This window comes from Episyrphus balteatus, chromosome 2, assembly GCF_945859705.1.
Source record: "Episyrphus balteatus chromosome 2, idEpiBalt1.1, whole genome shotgun sequence".
NCBI classification, from domain to species: domain Eukaryota; kingdom Metazoa; phylum Arthropoda; class Insecta; order Diptera; family Syrphidae; genus Episyrphus; species Episyrphus balteatus.
Genome location: NC_079135.1, coordinates 6,322,172 through 6,345,312, shown reverse-complemented (window position 1 = coordinate 6,345,312; position 23,141 = coordinate 6,322,172). Strand labels below are relative to the sequence as shown.

Genomic DNA, 23,141 nt, shown 5'->3' with positions numbered 1-23,141 from the left:
CTTTTAATTTAAAAAAAAAAATTTTTGTAAAATTCTCAAGTGACTTAGAAAGAAACAGAAGAAGAAATGAAAAAGGAAAAACCATTTGCTTTTTTTTTAATATTTTAAGAGTCCTCATGGGAGAAAGAATTGTTAACTTTTTCTTTCCATTTTCTATGTGGAAACCAGATGAAGAAGAGATAAAAGGTAAACAACTTACCGAAGAGAAGATTTCTGCAGAAGAAGAAGAAATGGACAAGAACAAAAACGTAATACATAACAACCCTTAAATATTCATGAATAAAGGACTCTATAGGTACTTAGGAATTTTAAGAAGTCATTTATATAAGTTCTGTTCCCAAAAGTAACAAATCCCTTTTGGGAAAGATAGAAACAATCTTAAGGTTTAAAGCGTTTGTTAAAGGTAATTTTGTACTAAGTGTTATGACTAAGCTTATTTCATAAAAAAAAACCACCAAACTTGTGAACCAAGAAGTGAAAAGAAGTGGATTAAGGTTTTATTGTCCCAAGATAGGCATTTTGCGAATTGAGGACTTTAGAAACAATAAGTTCCAGCAGGTAGTTGAAGGTTAATGAGAATTTTGAAGAATCATCGTTCTTCCAATAATGACTTCTACTCACATTCCTTAAACAAGGTTAGGTTAAACTCCAAGTCACCTAAGCCTTTAAAGTAACACTCACCGAGGAACAAAAGCACATTGTTGCTGAAAATTACATGCATTTGTGGTATTTTTAGTAGGAACTTGGAGGCATTTGGTTAACTTTTGTACAAAACAATAAAGACCAGATGTGTTGTCTGCTGAATATATTGCGAGGGTTGTTATAGAAGCAGTAGAATTTCGCTAATGCACTTTCAATAGACTTTTGCTAGGGTCATCATGATTAATTGCTTTATCGAAAAACGGTCCCCTATGGTTTTCGCAGACTATACTGGACCATCTGATTACAGATAGACGGCTGGAAATGCGTGAACCCATTTGTTTTTAATGACTTTTATTGCATTTTTAAGTGCCATTGTGTGACCAGCTTATTTGCTAGGTATATTGAGAGTGTTAAAGGGTTTTCAACATTTCTGGAGAGAAGTGAGGGTTTTTATGCGTAGATTTTCGTAATTTTTCGGAATGAGAAGAAGTAATTATATTTTTTTGAGGTTTGACACCCAATCCACATAATGAAGGATGCAAAATGGACAAAACCACATTATTGCTGTATTGCTTACCCACAGACAGTTAAGCAGCTGTCAAAGCTTCATCAGCAGGTTAGGGAGACAGTTGTGCAATTTCTCTGTGACTGGCTATACTGATGAGAGTTCTATAAAGAACCTTTGGTCTACTTAAAGCTAAAGTACTTTTGAACTTGTTGCCTATCAGTTCTTCAAGCACTTTCAAAGCGTTATTAAATTTAAACAGGCTTTTAGCTCTAATGTTTTGAAAAATCCTCGAGGTTATTCAACAAATCATGAGCCGAAATCATTCTAAGTGGACAGAGCATTGTTCTGAATAAAAAATCTGCACGTGAATATCATTTTTATCATTGTTCAAAGAGACCTGTTGCTCAAAAACAGTATATCATCAATATCTTTTTATTTACAACCCTTTTGTTGATCCGTCAACGCGTAATTGCTCAAATACTGTGCTTACAGTTTTTCCACTAAGTTAGGTAAAGTCTTTTATTTCCAGCTCAATTACACAGCGCTTTACATCACTAAACAAGGGTTTTTACCCCGACAAAAAAAAAACATAATTCTTTATCCTGAACAAACACAAGTTTGCTTTAAATGAAATTCGAGTCATATAATCCACCCTAACGCTTGTACGTTGGTGGCAGACCGACGACGAAGAAGAGTTGTCAAAGTAGACAAATGCGCCATTTTCCGTTTAATTAACTTTCAACACATTTCATTATTGTGGTATAACATATATAACTACTGACTTTCTTTCTTTTCTTTTGTAAACACATAGAGAATGAAAATGAACATTAACGTGACATGCAACTTATTCCTTTGGGCAGACTATCTACTACCTCAACCACACTAGACCGAAAGAAAACCAACTTATTTCCATGTAATTTCAGCTAAGTAAATGTGTTCTACCTTGCATCAATCTTCTTATAGTTCGTTTTTGTGGCAATAAAATCCTGAATAATTGACTCGATTCATTTTAATCCTGACTCTGCTGGTTATTGGAACATTTGTATCCTTTTTTTCTTCTTCAATTTGCTTTATTGTTTGCATGATCTTTGAAAGAAGAAAAGGATATAAAAATAATGAGATGAATCCTTAGTCCTGCAAAACTACAACTGTCATCATCAGAGTTTATGAGATGTAAAAGAAAAGGATGTCAATTTTGTTTAAGTTACCTTAGCAGAAATTTCTCCTTAAAAAAAAAGGACTAAATCTAATTTTTTTGAATAAAAAGGATATTTCATATGAAATAGAAAAAAAAACAAAACATCATCAGCATCAACCTCAGTTAAGAACTTCGTTTTAGTTTGATTCAAAAGATAAAAACAATGACATGCCAGGAAACACAAAAGGACATTCCATTAATTTTTGATTTCCACTTATTTTCTCTTCTTTTTTTTTGTGTTATCAAATATTTCGACATGGTAAATCCTTAAAGGAAATTCGACAAAAGCACTCTTCATTGGATTGACCTTTCCTCTTCTTTTTTTACAAAGCAGCAGAAAAATATAGTTTAGCAAAAGGAGAAGACAAAGAATAGCCTTCTGGCACATACAGAGACAGAAACTAGGACCAATAACTAGATTAATCCTTATGCCAAACACGTTTCTACACCACATAAGGAATTTTTGCTTGAATGCGGTTTTTTTTCTGTTGGCTTGCTTGTTTGAGTTCGTGTTCGTCCTTTAGATTAGACCAACTTCAAATGTTAGGTGTTGAGTTTTTTTTCTCTCTCTCTCGCTCTATTTATTTTTGTTCTCTTTTTTTTTATTATATTTTCATCATCAGGATGTTCAAACAACTGTTAAATAATCCCCATATCCGATAATTTTTTTTCGCTTTGTAAGCACAAAAGTGTCACAGAACGATTTTTTTCGATGATTTTTTGCCATTTGAATGGACAAAATAAATTGAAAAATTAGGCAGTGCACTTGTTTTTGTGTTTTAGTTAGACGAGAGAACATAAAATAGTTGACTTAGGTTTTATGATAAGGTTGAGCAAATCACATTTTTATTGGCAATTCATTGATTTCACGTAGTTGAAAATTTATAACAATTTAAAAACCTTGATTATGATAAAAGTACTGCAAAGAAATCTACTACTATTCTTACGTAATTTACGAATTCTTGAAACTGGTCCTGTTTTCAGCGCAATCTACTTCTATCATATTTCTCTTATATCTGGAGAAATGTACTGTCACGGGTGAGATTGTATAGTAAATGTATTGCATTTTTTTCAAATTAGCATTGAAGTTAATAGTTGTTAATTAATTTCGTGTGTAAAAAAAACAAATTTTTACTCAAAATAGTTCTCTTTTTGTGTCACGGGTTTGACAAATAAAACATGTTTTCTTCTAGAAGAGTATTTTCTAACAGAAACTACGTGAGTTTATTTCCTATAATTACTCAAACATCCCTAGCTTCAATAAATTAAAATCTATTAAAAAATGATTTCTTTTGTCACAAGTGGGAAATGTTCTATCGCAAAATATTCAAGTGGAATGAATTCTAACAAGCTAATTTGCGAATGAAGTTACCCATAGTCACGGGCGGGGTTTTAGAATAAATGTATTGCGTTTTTTTTTAATTCACATTGACTTTTATAAAACTTTTTAATTAATTTAAATTTTTTTAAAATTTGCCACCCTATTTTAATTCAAAATAGACTTCTTAATTGTCACGGGTGGGAGAAGTTAAACGCATTTTTTTTAAATGTTTACACACAAACTACGCGAAGATATTTTCCTTTTTCACGTTAACGTTCTTAGGTTCTTTGATAAAAATCATATTTAAATCATAAATAAAAATAAACAACTAATGTCACGGGTGGGAAAATGTTCGTAATTACTTTACTCAAACACCATCACTACAAACTGCTAAACAGTTTTCTCTCGAGCACCAATTTGGAAACGCTGTTAAAAATACAGAGATTCTTTGTTAAGCCGCACTTAAAAATAAATAAACAAGTGTTCAGTTTTTGCATGATTTCCTTTCTTTCGCTTTGAAAGTCGGAGGGAAAGTTCTGGATTCGTTATTTTGCACGTTGAGTTGACACGGTACCTATTTAACTTTTGAATGTTTAACTTTTCGTTTAAAGTCCCAAATCATTTTCGCAAATTTCAAACAAATTCCGCTCACATGGGACAAAATACAAACAAATCTTTTTTTATATTTATCCTTGTGAGTCTCCTGACAGCAGTTTTCAAACAACAATTTAAATATTTCACAGAAAAAGCCAGAGAGAATGACAACTCATTAATGTAGTCGGCATTCATGTAAATTTCATAAAAGCAAAATAAATCCTTTCAAGCGGCTTTATATTCCTCAGTGAGATGACGACCGTCTACTAACGGCCCGAAGGATATTTCATGCATATACAATAACCAAGCAAACAACAAAAAAAAAGAATTCAAATTCCTATACAAAATTGACCATTTCACACCCTCAAGGTGCAAAAATAAAATGTTTATATTTTTTTTTCTGCCAACACTTCAAGGACCTTTTTATCCTGTCACCTTTCTGTATCTCTCCTCAATGGCTTAAAATAGAAGTCCTTTTTGTTTGTTATATATATTTTTTTTTGTATATTTTTTTTTTTTTTGCTAAGCATAAATTTAAACTTATTCTATTCAGAGAACCGTCAAGCCACATTACACTTTCAGTCCCCGTGTCGTCGTGTTGTTAGATGCTGGCTGCTGCTGCTTCTTTGCATCTACATCATTTGGAATGACAAGTGGAGCATGAAAATGCAGTGACAAATCCCACTCAGTTGAATAACTTTGTTTGTGCCCTCAGGCGTAAGCTTGTTTGGTTGCAAGAAGCAGCACAGGGCGATACAGAGCTACAGCATCAGAACCAACAGTTTTAGAGATATATATTTTATATGAATGGAATCTACTTTGGAAATTAAAAATAAAAATTTCTTTTCTATTTTTTTTTTTATTTTTAAGCCACACACACACTCACATGCTCAGCTCATATAAAATCATATAGTTTAACCTGAGATTTTTTGTCGGAAAAATGCACATGGAAATTATTATGATGATGTTGCTAAAACGTGACGCACTTTTGTGTGCAAAATATCTACTGGATGTTGTGGTGCAACCTTAAGTGGCCCACTTTTTTGTTTTTTTTTTTTTTTTTTTTGTTGCATGCAACACTACTTGATCTAAATTTTACATTTTATTTTTATTCTTCTCGTCTTCTCCGTCTGGCGATTAGCAGCAGAAACTGGCAACTATTTCACCTCCTTCCTTAATTTTTCGTTGCGTTTATTTTATGGCTTCATACAATTTTCTAGGACATCACGTACGTAGATGACTTTGACAGAAAACATGTCACCTTAGGGGTTTTATTTAAATTGTAATATATTTTGAGTTCAACCAGGGCCGTAGTTAACTTTTTTTCATCAAGTTAAAAGTTAGAGGGGGTTATTTAATTCGTTAAAACTTATAAATCTCTATTTATATTGAAAATAAAAAATTAACTCCTATAAGCCTTTTATAACTATTTTATAGGATGACTATTCAATGTAACACTCCTATAACACTCATATAACAAATTTAAGAATCGAATCATTTGGTCCATAAAGTAATTATAATCTACTCTAGTGAATATTTTGAAAATTATCTTTATCACTGTTATAGGAGCGTTATAGGTACAAATATTCATTTGACGTGGATAAATCAACAGTTATGTATTTCAGAACGATAAGCTTCCATTTTATCTATGAATAACCTCTTTTACAATTCTGGGATGAGACATCCCTCTATCACCACCTTCTCTTATACCACCTTGTCACCAAAAGAGACATCCATTAAATGAATTGAAAATGAAAGAAACAAAAAAAAAAGTTAAGTATTAAAATCAAAGAAAGAAAAAAATAAACTCTGAAAATCTCTCAACTGTATTTCAACTGATTATATTTCTACACTACTTACGTACATTTGCCTCCCACACACACCGCCTCAGCAACGGGTAAAACTTTCATCTTTTTTTTCACATCAGCAGCGTTAGACCATAGTTCATTGGAGTGGAAATATAAAAAAAAAAGTGCGCAAGGATATATATTAAATGGTAAAATCCTTAGCAGCAAAATGACACAGCACAGAAGATTATGCACTTTATTAAACTAATCCACTCAGAAGCGATGAGAAAATTTCTCCTCTTTTTTTTTCTTGAATTTAAGTTAAGAATTCGAAAAATGATAAAAAAAATGTCTACGAGTAAACCCATTTCTCGTCGCGAGGAGTTTGTTCATTTTGTATTTTTTTTTTCTTTTTTGGTTGAATTGAATTTTATGACGAAGAATTGATTGCGAAGGATATTTTCCTTTTTGTCTTTTGTTTCTTTTCTTTTAAGTTGATGATGGTAAATTATTGTCGTTTTAGATGAACCATAACATCATTAAGTTTGAAGAGAAGAGGAGGGTCTGATAATGACATTGTGAAGTAGATTTGTGGTGAAAAGCATTTTGAGATAATTATTTACCTAAGAACGATTTGATTTGGAGTTAAATTATTAGTAGTTTGTTAGAATTCTTTGAATTACTTTTACAAAAAGGTAAAAGATGTAAGGAAGTCGTTGTGGATTTTAATTATTGCTTTTAGTTAGTTAGTTAAAAAAAATATCTAAATGGATTGTTCTTTTGCATGTTAGAATTTTTTTTTTACAAATTAATGACAAGAACAAAACCAATTAAATGTTGCTTAGAGCATTAAATAAATGGTAGAGTTGTCTTTCTTTACTTTACGCCACGAATGCATAATGGAATTTGTCAATTCGTTACAAGTCCCTTTGCCAGGAGTTTCCTCTGCTGGAAATGACTACCACTTTAAACTTATAAATCCACCAGAGGCCGCTGAACTAATTTGTTATCAATCTGTTTTTATTTATTTAATCTATTAAAAGGTAAGGCCACATGATAACATCTTCAAAAAAAAAAATCAAGTTCATTGATAAAACATAAAGAATACTGGCCCTAGAACACTTCCCTGTGGGACTCCTCCCAAAACATATTACAATTTACAAACGTGAATAGTTTTTTATAAACTCTCATTGAAATACAATCTATTATGGTTTTGCCTTGTCCGGGAAAGACTTATAAAAATGTCAGTTCCGTAACATTTCCTATCCTTAATTTAAGTCCTTATGATACTATTTTCATTGTTTTTGTAACTTAATCGTTTTCATCTAATGATTTATTTAAAAATTTGTGTCACATGACTTGTGAAACTATCTCCAAATTGTCAGTACCGTGACACGTAAAACTGTTATTTGTATGACTTAAATAATTTCCCATGTGTGAAGGAAAAATTTGTCACATTAATAAAGCAATTTTTTGCTAAAAAAAAAATTAAAACTTAAAATGTCATGGTACTGTCATTCATATTAATTGAACAACTCATGTTTAATAAGAAAAACAATCCAGAAAGGAAAAATCAAATAAAACATTACCAACAATTTTTGCCTCCAAATGTTTAGTGTTAAAAAAATTTTAATGACTAACAATGAAATTGTCTTAGCTGTTCATTAAAAACAATATTTCTCCCATCATTATAAAAATTTCAACTTCTTCCCTATTTTAGCACTTGACTAGTTTCTGTCATCGTGATAGACATTATCTTTTCATTATATTTTCCACATCATTTCAAAGAAAAAACAAAAAATCTGCTAGCTGGCATAAAAACACAAAAGTTGAATCCCTAAAACTTAACCTCGTATTAAAATGCAATTTTTGTATTTCAACAAAAAAAAAAAACTTTCATCATCCATCAGAAAACTCTCAGAAATATTGTGAATTTATGAGAGATCATAGAAAATCCCTAAATCGTAACATTACCCTAAAGAGAGGCTTCTTCAAATGCGCGCCCTGTCAACAATTTGAAATAGTTAAATAAAGAAAATATTCACACACAACTACAACCATCTATCTATCCTTACACACTCGACAATGATATTAGAAAAATAGAAAAAATATTACAAAACAAAAAAAAAAGGACTCTTATTCTATCTCTCGTTGTGATGTGCTCCCTTGATAGGGGTATACCACTCGTTTTGTACGGTCGGCAGCACAATTCGAAGCCCTCGTCAAAACGTCATTTCTATCATCATTATTATCATCATCCCTATTTAAAGAACCGAACACATAAAGCTTTGCTTCTGTCATCCCATTTCAAGAACCGAACAATAGAAACGCCATCGTGATGTGCCTGCTGCCGCTGGAGCAACATTGTTTCAGTTTAATTAAAATGCTCGAACTCGAATGTTAGCATATCATTATAAGTTCTTGCGGTTAGATGATATGGAGGTCGGGTCGAGTCGAGCCAAGTCGAACGCAGAGCGTTGGATCGAATCCTCCATAGTTAGAACCCTCGGAGATCCTTGCAAATGCTGATGCTATGTGACATGAAAGAGAGAGAGTATTGTTCGTAGTCAGTCGAATGAAAGTGTGTAAAAAGAATTGAATATTTTTCTTTTTTTTGTAGAATTCAAGTCGAATGGAAAAAAAAATTACTTTTTGTTTTTAGATTCTGTCAGATTCTCTCTTCCTTTTTTCTTTCCTTAAAAATCAAGATGAGAAAAAAAAAATATATAAACAGAGAAGAAGAAGATCCCCAGTGTTAATGGATATTCTAATTTGTGATAAGTATACCGTACAATTCCCTGAATAGGATGAAACTTGCTCGAATGAATTTTCCTTTGTGTATAGACTTTGGATATATTTTTTGATTCAACAACAAGGACAAAAATGTCCTTGGAAAATTGTATTTTAGTTTGAAGGGTAGTAGAAGAAATGTTTGAAGGCAGAGTAGCAGCTTGTCTTAGTGTGAATAGTGATTTTATGGTTATTTGAATGAGATTAGATTTAATTTTATTAAAAGGTTAAAATAAAAGCTTATTATTTTGGGGAATTAACGAGTCAACTCAAAATTGTAATAAAATGAGGAAAATATTTAATTTAAAATTATTTTTTCATTTAAAGATTGTAAAGTCATTATATTAAAAGGAATTTTATGTTTTCATTTAAATTAAATTTGTTAAAGAATAAAAATCTGTCTCTTTCAACACGTCAGAAAAATAATTTTCTAACACACAAAAATAACGAAATGACATGTGTAACAGTACTGACATGTTTAAAGTTTTTCAGGAACCGCGAAAAATCATAACAGATTGTATATCTGTGGAAGCTTATTAAAAATAATTCAGATTGGGTAAATACTACGTTTTGGGAGGAGTTCCACAGAGGTGTGTTTTAGGGCCAGTATTCTTTTTTTTATTTAGGTAGGTATAATTTTATTTATCATCGACGCACGTATGGTAAATAAGTGTTGGGGAATGACATGGTAATGACATTTTTGGCGTTTAAATCCAAAACTGTACTATTTCCCTTACCTAGTCTAGTCAAATTTGTTTTTATTATTTTTATAAAATTCAGGTAAGTTTTCTAAAAAAAAAATCGGTCCACAGAACACATCTCGTAAGAAAAACAATATATTTACCATCCAAATTCTATTTATTTTTTTTTATTTTAAATAAAAAATTAATTATTTATTTTTGGTTCCTATTATTTTGCTATGAGTAGAGCTAAAAATAATTTTGAGAAATGTGATTTTTTTCCCTAAAATATAAAAATAATCAAACAACTTAAGGTGACTGGTTTGGATAATATATTTATAAAAAAAAAAAACAATTTATCGTTAACTTTTAAGGATTTGTATTGAATCTTGTTTTTTTTTATTTTTAAATGAAATCGCATGTATTTTCTAGAATTATTTTTCCAAGGAATAAATTTGTAATGCAAAAGGATTCATAATAATAACATAAAAAGTTTGGTTTGTGTTTGTTTGTTGTTTCACATATTCACCTGTGGTGTGTTTTTAATTATTCCAGCAGTGGGAATGTTACGCTTTATCCCCTTTGTCCCAAATATATCCCCCCCTCATCCTTCTTCTCGTCCTTAAAGTTGAAATTTATTTTAATATAATTTTTCTTTTGTTTTCGTTTCACAGTCATCAGTATTGATTAAAACCGAACCAGAACTTAATGCTGGACAAAATAGCACCGCAGGTTCAGCTGGCGGTGGTGGCGGAGGAGGTGGTTCAACACCAATTAGCATATCAGCAGCACAAGCAGCAGCAGCCGCTACGACGTCATCTGTGGGCAGTACAAGTCTTGTAACTGGCATCACTCTCGGCGTAAATGCGGCGATTTCCAGTGCAAATAATACATCATCGTCGGCGGGCGGCAGTGCCACACCCACGACAAATGGCATAGTCACCAGTGCAGCAGCTGGAGGTCTGCTCGACATGAACAGTGCAAATCAATCAGCTGTCACCACACAGATGATCCTCAACAACACAAATGCTGCCGCCGCTGCCATGGCCGCTGCAGTCGCCGCATCACAAAGCAGCATCAGCAATATGTCAACAGTTACAACCAGCTCCCAACAGATGGCTCCATCTGTGGTAGCAAGCGGGATGGGCGGTGGCGTTGGTACGGTGCCCGGAAGTTCGGCCACCACATCGTCAGGACTCGATACTGCCACAATTGTGTCATCCATTGTCAGTGGTCTTCCATCCAGTTTGCAGGCAAACATCGCCGGCCCAACTGCCGTGTCCTCCAGTACCGTAGCATCACAGACAACATCACAGGTTATAGCGTGCTTAAATGCGGCTGCCAGTGGAATTATGACATCCGCTGTACAGACAACACCCGCCGCATCCTTGGCCTCAGCTCTAGTCCCCATCGATCACAAGAGTCAACCAAAGAGACTGCATGTCTCGAATATTCCATTCAGATTTCGTGATCCTGATCTAAGAGCAATGTTTGGGGTAAGTTATCTTTATTCGAGTTGATCCTTTTAACCCCTTCCCCGAAAAAAAAAAAACAAAAGCGACATATACGCATTTTATACAACATTTATATAGTTGCTATATAGAGACAGTATATAATAGAGTTACAAATGTTTTTTTATTATTTTTTTTTTTAACTTTGGGACTTTTGAATGTTTTGTTGCATTCGGAGTTGAATTTTTTATATGAAAATGAAAACATTTTGTTTCAATTTTTTGTTTTGTTTCAAATTTTAGTTAAAAAAAAAATTAGTTTTTTTAGTTTTTTATTTTTAATTAAATTTTTTGACTCTCGCTCTTGATTGTATACCAAATTTGTTTTTTATAATATTGAACAACTATTTTTCTTTTTTTTGTTTCTTTTTATTGATCGTTCCTCCCTCAACTGAAAATAATTCAAATAAAAAAAAAATGTCGAAAAAAAAAACAAAACCAACCCCTTGATTTGTGGTCGTTTTGCATCCGTTTACACATCCAAAAAAAAAAATATGAAAAAAAAATATATATCCCCTCAATATATAAAAACTGAAATGCGTCCAAAATACCAAAAAAATACATATAATTAGCAATTTGGAACAATACTTGATGTAGAAATTATATTCAATGAGCGTGGCAGCAAGGTATGTATTTGTTTTCATAAATGTTGTTAAATTTTTTTTATTATTGAGAAACAAAAAATCCTATTTTTATTATTTTTATAAGAAAATTAAAAAAAAAATATTAATTTTAAGAATTAGAAATTATTTTTAGGTTTAAAATTATTTGTCTGTTTGTCCGATTTAATTGTATTTAAAAGTAAGTATAAGTACCAACCAAGAAACCAACTTATTAATATAAAAAAAAAAGTTTGATCTAAATTTTTAACATTTCTGAGTCTCAAAACTCAAACAACGTTACGAAAGTTTTTTTTTTAATAGAAGCAAAAACTTTCACTAAAAAAAATATTTGTATTCTTTTATAAAATTGAAAAATTACATAAAAAAAAAATTATGCAGAAAACTTTTAAAATCAATCCACAATTTGAATAAAAAAAATAAGTAGGTATTTATATCTTAAGTCTTCAAAAAAAATTCCTGTGTGTACATTCATATTAAAAAATTTTAAAATAATTAATTTGTTTTTGTGTAAAAAAAATCTTAAGAAATGTTTTTCTTATAATGCATTACTGTAAAAAATGAGTGTATATGCACTGCATATTTTTAAACTATTATTAAGTCTAAATTATATAATAAAAATAGAATTTTGCTTAAAAACAATTTACGATAAAAATTAGTTTATAGTTTAAGAAAATTTAAATTTTTTAACATGTCCTTGCCATTTATTGTTTTATTTTTATTTTCACATAATTTTTATTTTAACTTTGTTTTTTGTTAAATAAAATCACAATTTTTATTTTCGTAATTTTTATTTTTCATGAAGTATAAAAAAATTGCTATTGCTTTTCTGTTTGCAGTATTTTGTTGTTTTTTTAATTTTTATTTTCGTTTGTCAAATTATATATTTTGTGTATTTTGTTCTTGTTAGTTAAAAGAAGTCTCATTTTTTGTAAGGAATGTTTTTTGTTATTTCTATAATTTTGTATTTTTAATTTGTATTTTGTTGATTTGTTTGTTAAGTAATTTTTGTATTTTGTTAAAAAAATATATATTCGTATTTATGTTAATTTTAAATTTAAGGCAAACATTTATAAAAACTCAAAAGTTTGTATTGCATTTTTATAAAAGAAAAACAAAAATGATGGCTTACTTTTTGTATTCAATTTAAAGAGGTGAAAAGACGTAAAGGTTTAATATGATTATATAAAAATAGCAAAGGAACTAACGGGCACTTCAAAATAACCAACAATAGACATTTTACTGTTTTTTTTTTCATAGAAAACTAGTGCTTACATATATTTTCAAAATTTGACTAAAATGCTGACGAATTTATAAACCTTGTAATTTTCTTCAAGTTATTTTTTAATTCAATACTTTAAAAGAGTATCTACTGAAAGTCAAAAAGTCATAAGATCCTTCTAACCACACAAATTATTTAGTGCTTTTTCCTTGACTTAGTCCGTTTAATAAAATATTTTCTGAAGTACTCAGGACCTTGATCTCTGCCAACCAACTAGTTAACCACAAAACATCTGAAAATGTGTGCAAAACTTCTCAAAATACATTCTCAATTCCAATGAATTCGTACATAACAACGATTTTGCTAGTTATTAGATAGCTTAAAACTCCCTGAATTCCTTCATCTCTATTAAATAATTTGAACATACACATTTTGCAACAATATAAAGTTTATTACTCCAAACCAAATATTCCCCATTGGTGAATATGGAGAACATTCCACCAAAAACTGCATCATTTTGCTATAATAGTTATCTTTCTCTTCTCGTTTTCCTTCATATTTGCATGGAAGAACATTGAATACAATGTGCAAAACCAGAGTTTGTGTGTGTTTGAGAACTTTAAGGAAATGGTAATTATAAAGCATCCTTGTGCTAGCTTGTGCTTTTATCCTTAATTTTATTAACTCTCAAAAAGATATAACCAACGTACATATTCATCCCCCAAGCATAGAGAGAGAGCACACGCAAATATAATCTTAAATGTTAATAGTTTAATAAAATTTTACGACCATACTTCCATTCATATTGTTGTTGTGTGGCAACCAGGGCTGGAGGGGTTTTACTCAGTGCCTTTTTTGGAGAAATTATGTGATTTTTTGATTGGAATTTGTATATTTAAGTCATGTTTTGCCAGAAAAGACTGATGCTTACAAAATTTAAGATGATTTTGGGTGATATTCAGCGGATATTGATAATAATATAAAAATCAAATCTTAAATTACTTCAAAACAGTGATGCTTTCAAAATCGTTGGTGTTTTTTTTATCCATATTATGAATTTAAAAAATGAAATACAACTGATGCTTACAAACATTTGAAATATTTTATTGATATTCAGCAGACCTTTGAGGTCGAAAGTTGGGTATCTTGTTCTTGAAAATGTATTCTGTACTAAACTTCGATATTTTTCTGATACCATTAACAGCTTGATCAGTAATAAATTTTTTTAACGATCCCCAGCAATTCAGCACAGTTTTGGTGTTGAAAAATACACATGTGGTTAATACTTTCTTACAGAAAACTGATGCTTACAAACATTTTCCACATAGAGCACATGTTTTTTGCTAAAACTACCAGGTTTTGTGGTATTTTTGTAATAAAAACAAGTGCTTACAACTTTTACTGCAAGCTAAATTGATATTCATCAAATATTTGCTTTGAAATGAAAAGATCCGCACCTGGATACGACTTATCCTTCTCATAACGTGTGTTTATCTCCCTCTCTTTTTCTTAAATTATATACGAAAATGGAAAATCATCGTGAAATGATAATAATTTTCTCCTGACATTTTATGCAAACGTCTTTATCTTCATTTAAATATTTCTCAGCAAAAAGTAGCAATAATGGAATTAGTGTGCCACTGCTGCTGCTTCTGCTGCTTTGGGTCGTTGTTTTATTCCCCATCGTTTTGTCCTATGTCAGCCAGCCTATCCTTATACACGCTTTTCCTTTTTGGCACAAAATTTAATTGCAAAATTAAAAAGCACTCTCTTCTTTTACACTTTTACCTCTTACTCCTCCTCCTTCGTGTGTTATTTTTTTTTTATTAATTTTTGACAGAGTATAAAGTTCAAGTCTTAACTTATTATTAGACACTCTGAAAACTGCTCTTGGGTCTTCCTCGGTCCTCCTGAGGGCTGCTGCGCTGGTGTGTCACTTAAGCAACTATCCTCAGCAACTTTAAGTAAAAAAAAAAACTTCGACTCCATCGAAGAAGAAGCAAAAGTGACTTTGGTTTGGTGTGTTCTTTGTCGTTTCAAGATGTGCTCTGGTGATCATTGAGGTTGTGCCCGGACTTTTTCTCAATTTAAAATGAACTCACAAAAAAAATCTATATCTATCTGTTGTAGAGGAATGAGGGAGGATTCACGAGTCCTTGTGCTTATCACAAAAGTAAACCAGAACAGATGTGTACGAGTGGTTTTTATTTGATTTGAGGTTTTTTTCCTTAAAGAAAATATTAACTTTCGAGTGGAAAAAGTTTTGCCTCCTTCATTGCCAAATAGAAAAGAAAATGATTATAATCATGTATAGTATAAAAAGGAAGGCGCGTCTTCACATTTCTCTGTGTCACAAAATCAGCAGCTATCATCAGAAGAAGAAAAGCGCGGAGGGTGCTTTTAAAAGTAATTTAATTGAGAGAGAGAGTGCGGTACTAACTTTTGCCAATCAAAATGGCAGAGTGATAGAGAGGTTTACATGGAATGGTTTAATGGAGTTTAGTTGTTACTCAGGAATACAATATTTTGAGGGGGAGCATTTTTGACGTTTGGTAAAAAGAATTTATGATTTTTTTTTTGAAATTTCTGGTTCATTTCACTACAAAACACAGGACTTGCTTTTTGATTTTCAAAGAAATGATTGAATGGAATTGGAGGAATGTGCGTATGTGGTGAAGTTCCTGTCTTTTGATTTAGATGATTCCGCTTTATGAAAAAAATAAAACATGGTTTTTAAATTATCCACATTTGAGTTGAATGGATTTAATATAATTGAACAACAAGGTACGTTTTGTTCGCAATTTTAAACTTTGATTAGAAATTATTGAGCTAGAAATTAACATGACTAATGCTTTTTGTAAAGGAAATACCAATTTGTGACTTCTGATTTGGATTAATTGATCTCATTAAAAATTACTCCAATATTGAACATTTTTGTGAGCATCAGTTTCTTATGACCAATCATCGGGTAGATATGATATTTTTCAGTGTAAAACCTGTTGAATTCTATTCAGGTGTTTAAAATATTGTAAGCATCAGTTTCATATAATTCAAAATGCTGAAAAATATATGAATCATATTTCTCTAGGATATTGATTTCATTAAATTTTACAAGCACAAGTTATTTATTGCAAAGGATCAGTTAGATGTTTTATTTTTAATGTTTAAAGTTCTGCTGAATCGCATTAATATGTAGAAAATTGTGTCAGCATCAGTCCAATACCATATAAGGCGATTAAAACATTTTTTTAAAAAAGATTCTTCTACAAAATATATTATTTTTGTAACAAAAATTTGAAGCCAAGTGTTAAAATGTTTTTAATCACCACGTGTCTATGATAAAGTATAAATCATAAATGTTATTTCAGGTGTAAAAAGTCTGCTGAATTGCATTCAAGCGTTTAAAATGTTTTAAGCACCAGTTTTATATCATACATTTTCATCTCCATAAGATTTTTAATTCAAAATTATCTCCTTGAATGTAAAGTATGTTGTCTAGCCAAGACGTGAACCTGCATAATTTTCCAAAATAAAGAGTATCTCAACAACTTCTTCCAAACAATTAAAAGTAATATTCTAGTTCATGACTATATCATGACTCTGCTAATTATATCTCGAGACAACTTGAACAAAAAAAAAAAAAACTCCTAAATAAACTCACAAAATTAATAGTCTTATATGTCAGGTTTGTTTGCATATCGTCGTCATCGTCGTCTGAACTCTTATCTTTGTCAAACCCTTTTTATCCCCATATAAAGAATACAAACACACAGAAAAAAAAACAACTTCTTTTACTCTGTGAAATGCAACTTTTTGTCATGTGCATGTGCCCATGCATTTCAAATTACACATTTCCTTCTTAACATCAATGTCAGGAAGCAACAACGTACACAGCACAACACCAACAGAAAATGAAGAAGAAAAGAGAGAAGCTTTATGAATATTCAATTGCCTAGCAGGGAATTCACAAAGTTCACATCAGGCAGGAATATATACACAAAACAGGAAGGATATGCATATACAAACTCCTACATACACATACACCTACTTTAAACTCCCTGTCAAGCATTTCATTTTGTGTAGTTGCTGCTGCTGCTTCTTCTGGTGCTGATCCTGCTCTGACTTCTGTTACAACATATACAGAAAACACCACCACCACTCGATGTTGATAATCTTGACTGCAGCACTATATTCATTTTGGTATATATAATATAGTTTATGTGCCCTCTTCCCATATTGAGGTCGTGTCTCGCAGCCATCTTCAAACTAAACCATTGTGCATGTTTAACAGACACATCCAGTCAAGAGCTTTACACACATACCCATGCAAACACCAACTAGCTAGAGCTGTAAGGTGGTTTCAGGTCGATTGTCCTTCTTGTGTTCCACATTACACATTTCTCGAATTGAGAGCAGCATTCCCAGATCAAAAGCTGTGTTTTGTCATCGGAGTCCTCGTCGTCGTCGTCGTCTTCGTATTCGTTGTCCTGCTTCCAATTTACCTTCGGTGAACTTTTAAGGACATTAAAGAAAATTAAATTTTCCACCTCAATTCAGAGATAGCTATCTACAATTGCGAGAAGGAGTTTACCAAAAATACCAAATCCCTCAGATATAGAAAGGACTCTCTCTTATTATCTATTCCTTTTTCCACATGATTACTTGTCCTCTTGAGAGTCAGTTAAAGTAACAAACAAAATATATCTTCTTTTTCTTCCTTTTTTATTATCTTCTTTTATTTTTTGAGAGAGAGTTCAAAAACCAACCAATGTTCTTATCTCGAAAGGACATACATCAAGTTTTTTTTTTTGTGGGTTTATGTGAATGTACTTAATCATCTAAGCTCGCATCCTGCAAACGACAACTGGAAAAAAACCTTAAAAAAGAAAATAAAAATGTAAAATGTTTTCTTCTTCTCATGCATACTGCATGTGTTTTATCCACTTGTCCTATAATCTCACATAAAGACAGAAAAAAGCATCTCTTCGTACCGACATTTGAGGATGCAAATAAAACTGCTACAAAAAGGACCAAAATATTCTAACCAAAAACAAGAAAAAAATCCAAAAAACCGTTACAAACAAAACGAAAAAATGGAAAAAAACAGAGGGTTTGTTATGGGAATTAAGAAGGACACGAAAATTTTCTAACAAATCTTAATCTCCAACAACAACAACGAGAACAAAAATCAAACAGCAAAACTATGTGCAAGGAGCCAGACTGCCGCAAAAACTTTAGACATATCCTCCAGCATAAAATGCCAAGCAAAACTACAAAAAATAGATTTTTTATTGAAGTTTTAAGTTCGTCGAGGAATGTGGACGACAAGATAAAGATGTACAAGAAAAAATTGTTTAATTTTTTTTTTTTTTCTTAGTTTGGTTTATTTTGTTGTTGTTGGTGTTTTGGGAAGATTAATTTGTAGAGAGTTATCCTTAAAAGAGAATAGGATGTTATTTTGCTGCTGCAAACAAGACACACGTATGCAGAAGAATGTACGGGAAATAGCACCAGGAGGAGATGCTTTTTTCGTAGTCTGGATTAGTTTTGAGGTTTTTAGATTTTTTTTGCTTATCGATGCTTATCGAAAAATGGTGTTTTCGAGGTGGGGAAAAGATAATTCATGAAATGTCTTAATTTTTTATGAATTTAAGTCAATTTTTAATGAATGAACAATTTAGTTGTCAAAATTATTTAATTTTTCAAATTTAACTTCTGAGTGAAAAATTAATAGCGAATAAAATGTTTAAAAACTAGAAAAGTGAAAATTTTTTTTTTATGAAACTTCAATTTGATTTTACTATGTATAGAAACTTTCACTGTTGTGTGAACAATCAATTCACAAAATAATTCATCAACACAAATATTATAAAAAAGTTTAGTCTTTTGACTTTCACTCTGTGTGTACATTTTTTGTGAAAATGTGTAAATCAATGAAATTTTATTAGAATATTTCCGATTGTCAAAAAAAATGGTGAGCAATATCTTATGATTTTTCAATCACGAGTGAGATTTTGAGTTTTGACTTGAAGGACAAAAATTTCCGGCTCGAAGGACCAAAAATATTTCAATGGGCTGGTTAATAGGCCTCTGTAAACTTTGATTTTCTGATAAATGTAAATGTTTTTCATTTTTTTTTTTTCAGAAAAAATAACAAAACTTATAAAAAATGAAATTGAATACAAATAAGTAAGCCAACCAAATATTCTAAAAATACTATTTAAAAAACTAATAAAAAATTATAAACTATATTTTGTTGCATGTTGTTTTTGAGCAAATCCTGTTTGTATTTATTTTTATAAAAATTTAATTTGACTTATATTTAAGAAATATTTTATTGAAAAAAAAAAAAAATAATAAGAAAAATCTAAAAAAAAAACAAATAAAATTATAATTATTAAAAAAAAAGTTAGTCTAAGTATATTGAAAAAAAAAAAAAAAACAATTATTATTATTATATTATTTGAAAACCATTTAAAAAAATCAACCAATACAAAATTGCATGTATCTTTGTTCTGTCCTTTGCATGTAGGGATTCGGTTTTGTAACATTCGCTAATAGTAGCGATGCGGAGAGAGCACGCGAACGTCTTCACGGCACTGTGGTTGAGGGACGCAAGATTGAGGTGTGCATGAACAATTTTTTACTTAAAAAAAAAAACTATATATTTACATTAAATATATTTATATATATAATATATCTATACATTATAGTGTTTTACAATGTTTTTTGTTTTTAAATTTAAAATTCTAATTATTTTTTGTTTTAGTAATTTTGTTGACAAACATTTGCAAAAAAAAAATATAAAAAACAAACAAAACAAATTTGTTTGATATATAAAAAATAAACTATACACATATATTTTTAAATTTTAATATACAATTTTTTTTTTGTTTATAATATTTTAATCAAAAAAGTGAATAATTTCAAAATAATTTTCCATCTTACCCCTCAAAAAAAAAAAAAAAAATAGTCTGAAAATGCTTTGAAATTCGTCGAATATAAGTTAAAAAAGTATTAAAAACTTCCAAATACACCGGGTGTTGAAAGGACCTTTTCATAATTTTGGTTTACCTTTATTTTTTGTTTTTTTTTCTGTTCTTATCGCCTGAATACTCATCATCAAAAAACAAAGAGAAAAAAAAACAATGCCACAAAAGTTGGTTGATGCTTGCATATATACCTACAATTTTTCGTGAAAGGAAGGATCAACTTTATTTTCCCCATCACTTGCCATTTAGTCCGCAGGTTTTCATTCACCAAAAAATTTTAAAATAAAGTTGTTAATTGAAATCTGCAGCCCTGAGAGAGTTCCTGGTAAAAATATTTTCTTTTTGTTTTTATAATTTTTCCTTCAGGAACAACACACAACATATTATAATTGGAATATTAAACGATTAAAATTTACTCTTGAAATTACAATTATTATTACTTATGGCTGAAAGTCCTGGTATAGTCCTACGGGGAGAGTATGATGATGGGGGCGTTCGCTGATGTGACAATGGCTAAGAGGCAGCAGCAAGCAAGAATAAATATGGAAATTCCACGAAATGTTTAATTTGCTCGATTGTATTTAATTATATTTCTCGCCCTTCATCAGGGTTTTTCGCTAGCATTGCATCAATTTATAATATTTTTTTGTCGGGCAGGGATAAAAGACAGTTTGTTGTTGGTGCTGGATTAATTCATCATTTTTTTGTGTGTGCTGCTCGCAATGATGGACTGTTTCCGGTGTGATGCATCCTTTATCCATCAAAATTGGATTTACACACACACACACAAACGAGATATCGAGAGAGACGGAGGATTTTTGGGGGGATACGGAACGTATATTCTGTTTTGAATGTATTAATTATAACGGTAGCTAGCATTCAATTTGCTGTGTGCGTTTTTCATGCAAATGAAGGCAGACGGTTTTTGTTATTTTTTTCGTTCTTTCATTTTCATTTGCGTTTATACTTCTCTTAGGTTGGTGCTGCTGCTGCTGCTGGTTGCTGGTTCGGTTCTGGTATTCGTTATTTTAATTGCTTGTGGCAAATTCTGTGATGAATTCAGAGAAGGGATCTCTACACTATACTATACTTTTGCTCCATCTTTCTTTCTTTCTCTTTTCCGCACTTTAATTGAATGTGAATTTTAATTAAATTAGAAAATGTCTGGGATGTTTTTTTTTTTTCTTCTCTGTGTTTCGTCCTGCCCATAATTTTTTTTCATTTTATTATCTAAATGAAATTGTTGCAAATTAATGCTTTGGATGATTATTTTATTTGAGAGAAATTAAGGAAATTTTTTGAACAATATTATTATCTCGTTTTTTATCAAAATGGACATTTCATATCTTTACGACAGGATGCTTTGCTATTTTTATTGGATTTCAGATTGTAGAGACAATTTTCTTTGTGTTTTAATGGAGAACAAATTAAATTATGATTCCAAAGTGACGACAAAAGGTGGACTTATTGGAGACTTTTGTATTAACGATTTCAGCAAACTGTAGAAAAATCCCAAATCTTTTAAGAGAGGGTTAATTTTTAAGGGGAAAAGGAGGGAGAGCGAAATGGTGCTTTTTTGTAAATTTTTAGTTTTGTGATCACATATTTTGGAATGGACTTAAAGAGTATACAAATATTTCATTTCGAAATCTAGCTAGTTATTGTACTTAACAAGCAATTTTAAAGAATCTACCTTATCGACACAATTTTGCAACTCTTTTATTAATATAAATGTCAAAACCTGAGCCTGTTTATGGCTTTTTTGTGCACTTTGATGGCATTTGTACGAATCTACCTTACCGACACATCTTTTTTCGAGTTAGAGATTTGTCTCACTTCAAAAATATTTCATTGGTGTCTACCTTTACGACACGATATTTTATATCAAACAGAATTGTCAATTCCGATAAATATTCGATACCACATTTTCTTAGTCTACATTACCGACACTCGTTGCAATTATTAATGTCAGACAATAAATCTGAATTTTAAGATTTCGATGCTGTTGCACTTCGGAAAAACTTTTAATGATTACACGCTATTAACTTTTGAGATATAGTTCATTAATCTACCTTGCCGACATGTATTTTAATTAATATTTTTCAGATGTTGTAAGCGGTAATATTTGGCAAATTTTTATGATGTATTTAAATTTAATAAATTCTTTAGTTTACATTTCTTTTAAGTTTCTATTCCAACAAATCTACAATATGCACAACTCACAATTTTCACCTTTTATCGGTTTAAATTTTCACCTAACGTAAGGAAACCAAAAAAATAGGTAACAAAACATTCCTATATACGGTTTGTCTAGTTTATCCCATCAACAATATTTTCCACCATCAAAAACTCTCTAAAACCCACCGAACATATTTCGTTGGTTTTTTTTTTAAATTTTTACAAAACTTTATTTCCTATAAAAAACCAACAAAAAACGAACGAAAATATATATATTAGACAATTCAAAACCAAAACTTGAATAGAGTAAAACTGAAAGGCAAAAAAAAAAAGTTGATCCTGTGTGAGCCCAGAGCCCCAGTGACATTGCATTTATCGTTTTATAAAACCAATCTTTATTTAACTCTCCTCTCTGTGCACTAAAATCGTTTATTTAGGCTCGATATGGCTTAGTATATAAATCCCGCATGAAGTATATCCTCTGCCTTTCTCTCTCATAGAAATATATATATCCACGAGAATACTACACAACACAATGAAAATAAAAATCCACCATCCATTGTCATTGTCGACGATGAAACGGACTGCATTTACATTTCAAATAAAATCTATCCCCCCTCCACGCCAAAAAAAACATGAATGCACAATGTTATTTCATATCAGCAAGTTTTTTTGTATATTTTTCTTTTTTGTGTTTCGGAAAATCATAAAAAAAAATATAAAATTCGGTGCAGATGCGGTACAGCAGCAGGCTCCTCCAAAAACATGCAAACCATCTCACATACAATACAAATTTTATATCGCTGTGTGTGTGTTCGTGTGGAACTATACAACAACACAGCAATAAGTTGAACTCTAAGTGCATTTCATGCATTCAAGCTCATTTGGGGTTTTATGCTATGAGGTTTGGGGGGGGGGGGGGGGGGTATAGATAGGCGATTGACGCTAGGGAGAATTTAGGGATAAAATTGTTTATCCCTTGGATCTACTTTTTATTTTATTTTGTAAGCCTGCTGAATGGCATATAAATGTAGATATTTTACCTACATGGCTTTTCAAGAGATTGTGTATGCTGCTGCTCTAGTTTTGTAAGCAAGGA

General features: G+C 30.9%; 1 protein-coding gene across 31 annotated transcripts in view; it reads left to right on the top strand.

Annotated features, from left to right (window-relative positions):
• Positions 1-23,141, top strand: part of LOC129909002 (protein elav-like) — a 353,561-nt gene that overhangs the window by 282,596 nt on the left and 47,824 nt on the right. For 26 of the 31 annotated variants that reach the window (XM_055985894.1, XM_055985912.1, XM_055985900.1 and 23 more), the window contains 3 exons: positions 10,195-11,016; positions 11,603-11,656; positions 19,405-19,497. In XM_055985894.1, the coding sequence (XP_055841869.1) occupies positions 10,195-11,016; positions 11,603-11,656; positions 19,405-19,497 (969 nt within the window). The remainder of the gene's footprint in view (positions 1-10,194; positions 11,017-11,602; positions 11,657-19,404; positions 19,498-23,141) is intronic. The other 5 variants (XM_055985910.1, XM_055985911.1, XM_055985909.1 and 2 more) reach the window with 1 other exon arrangement.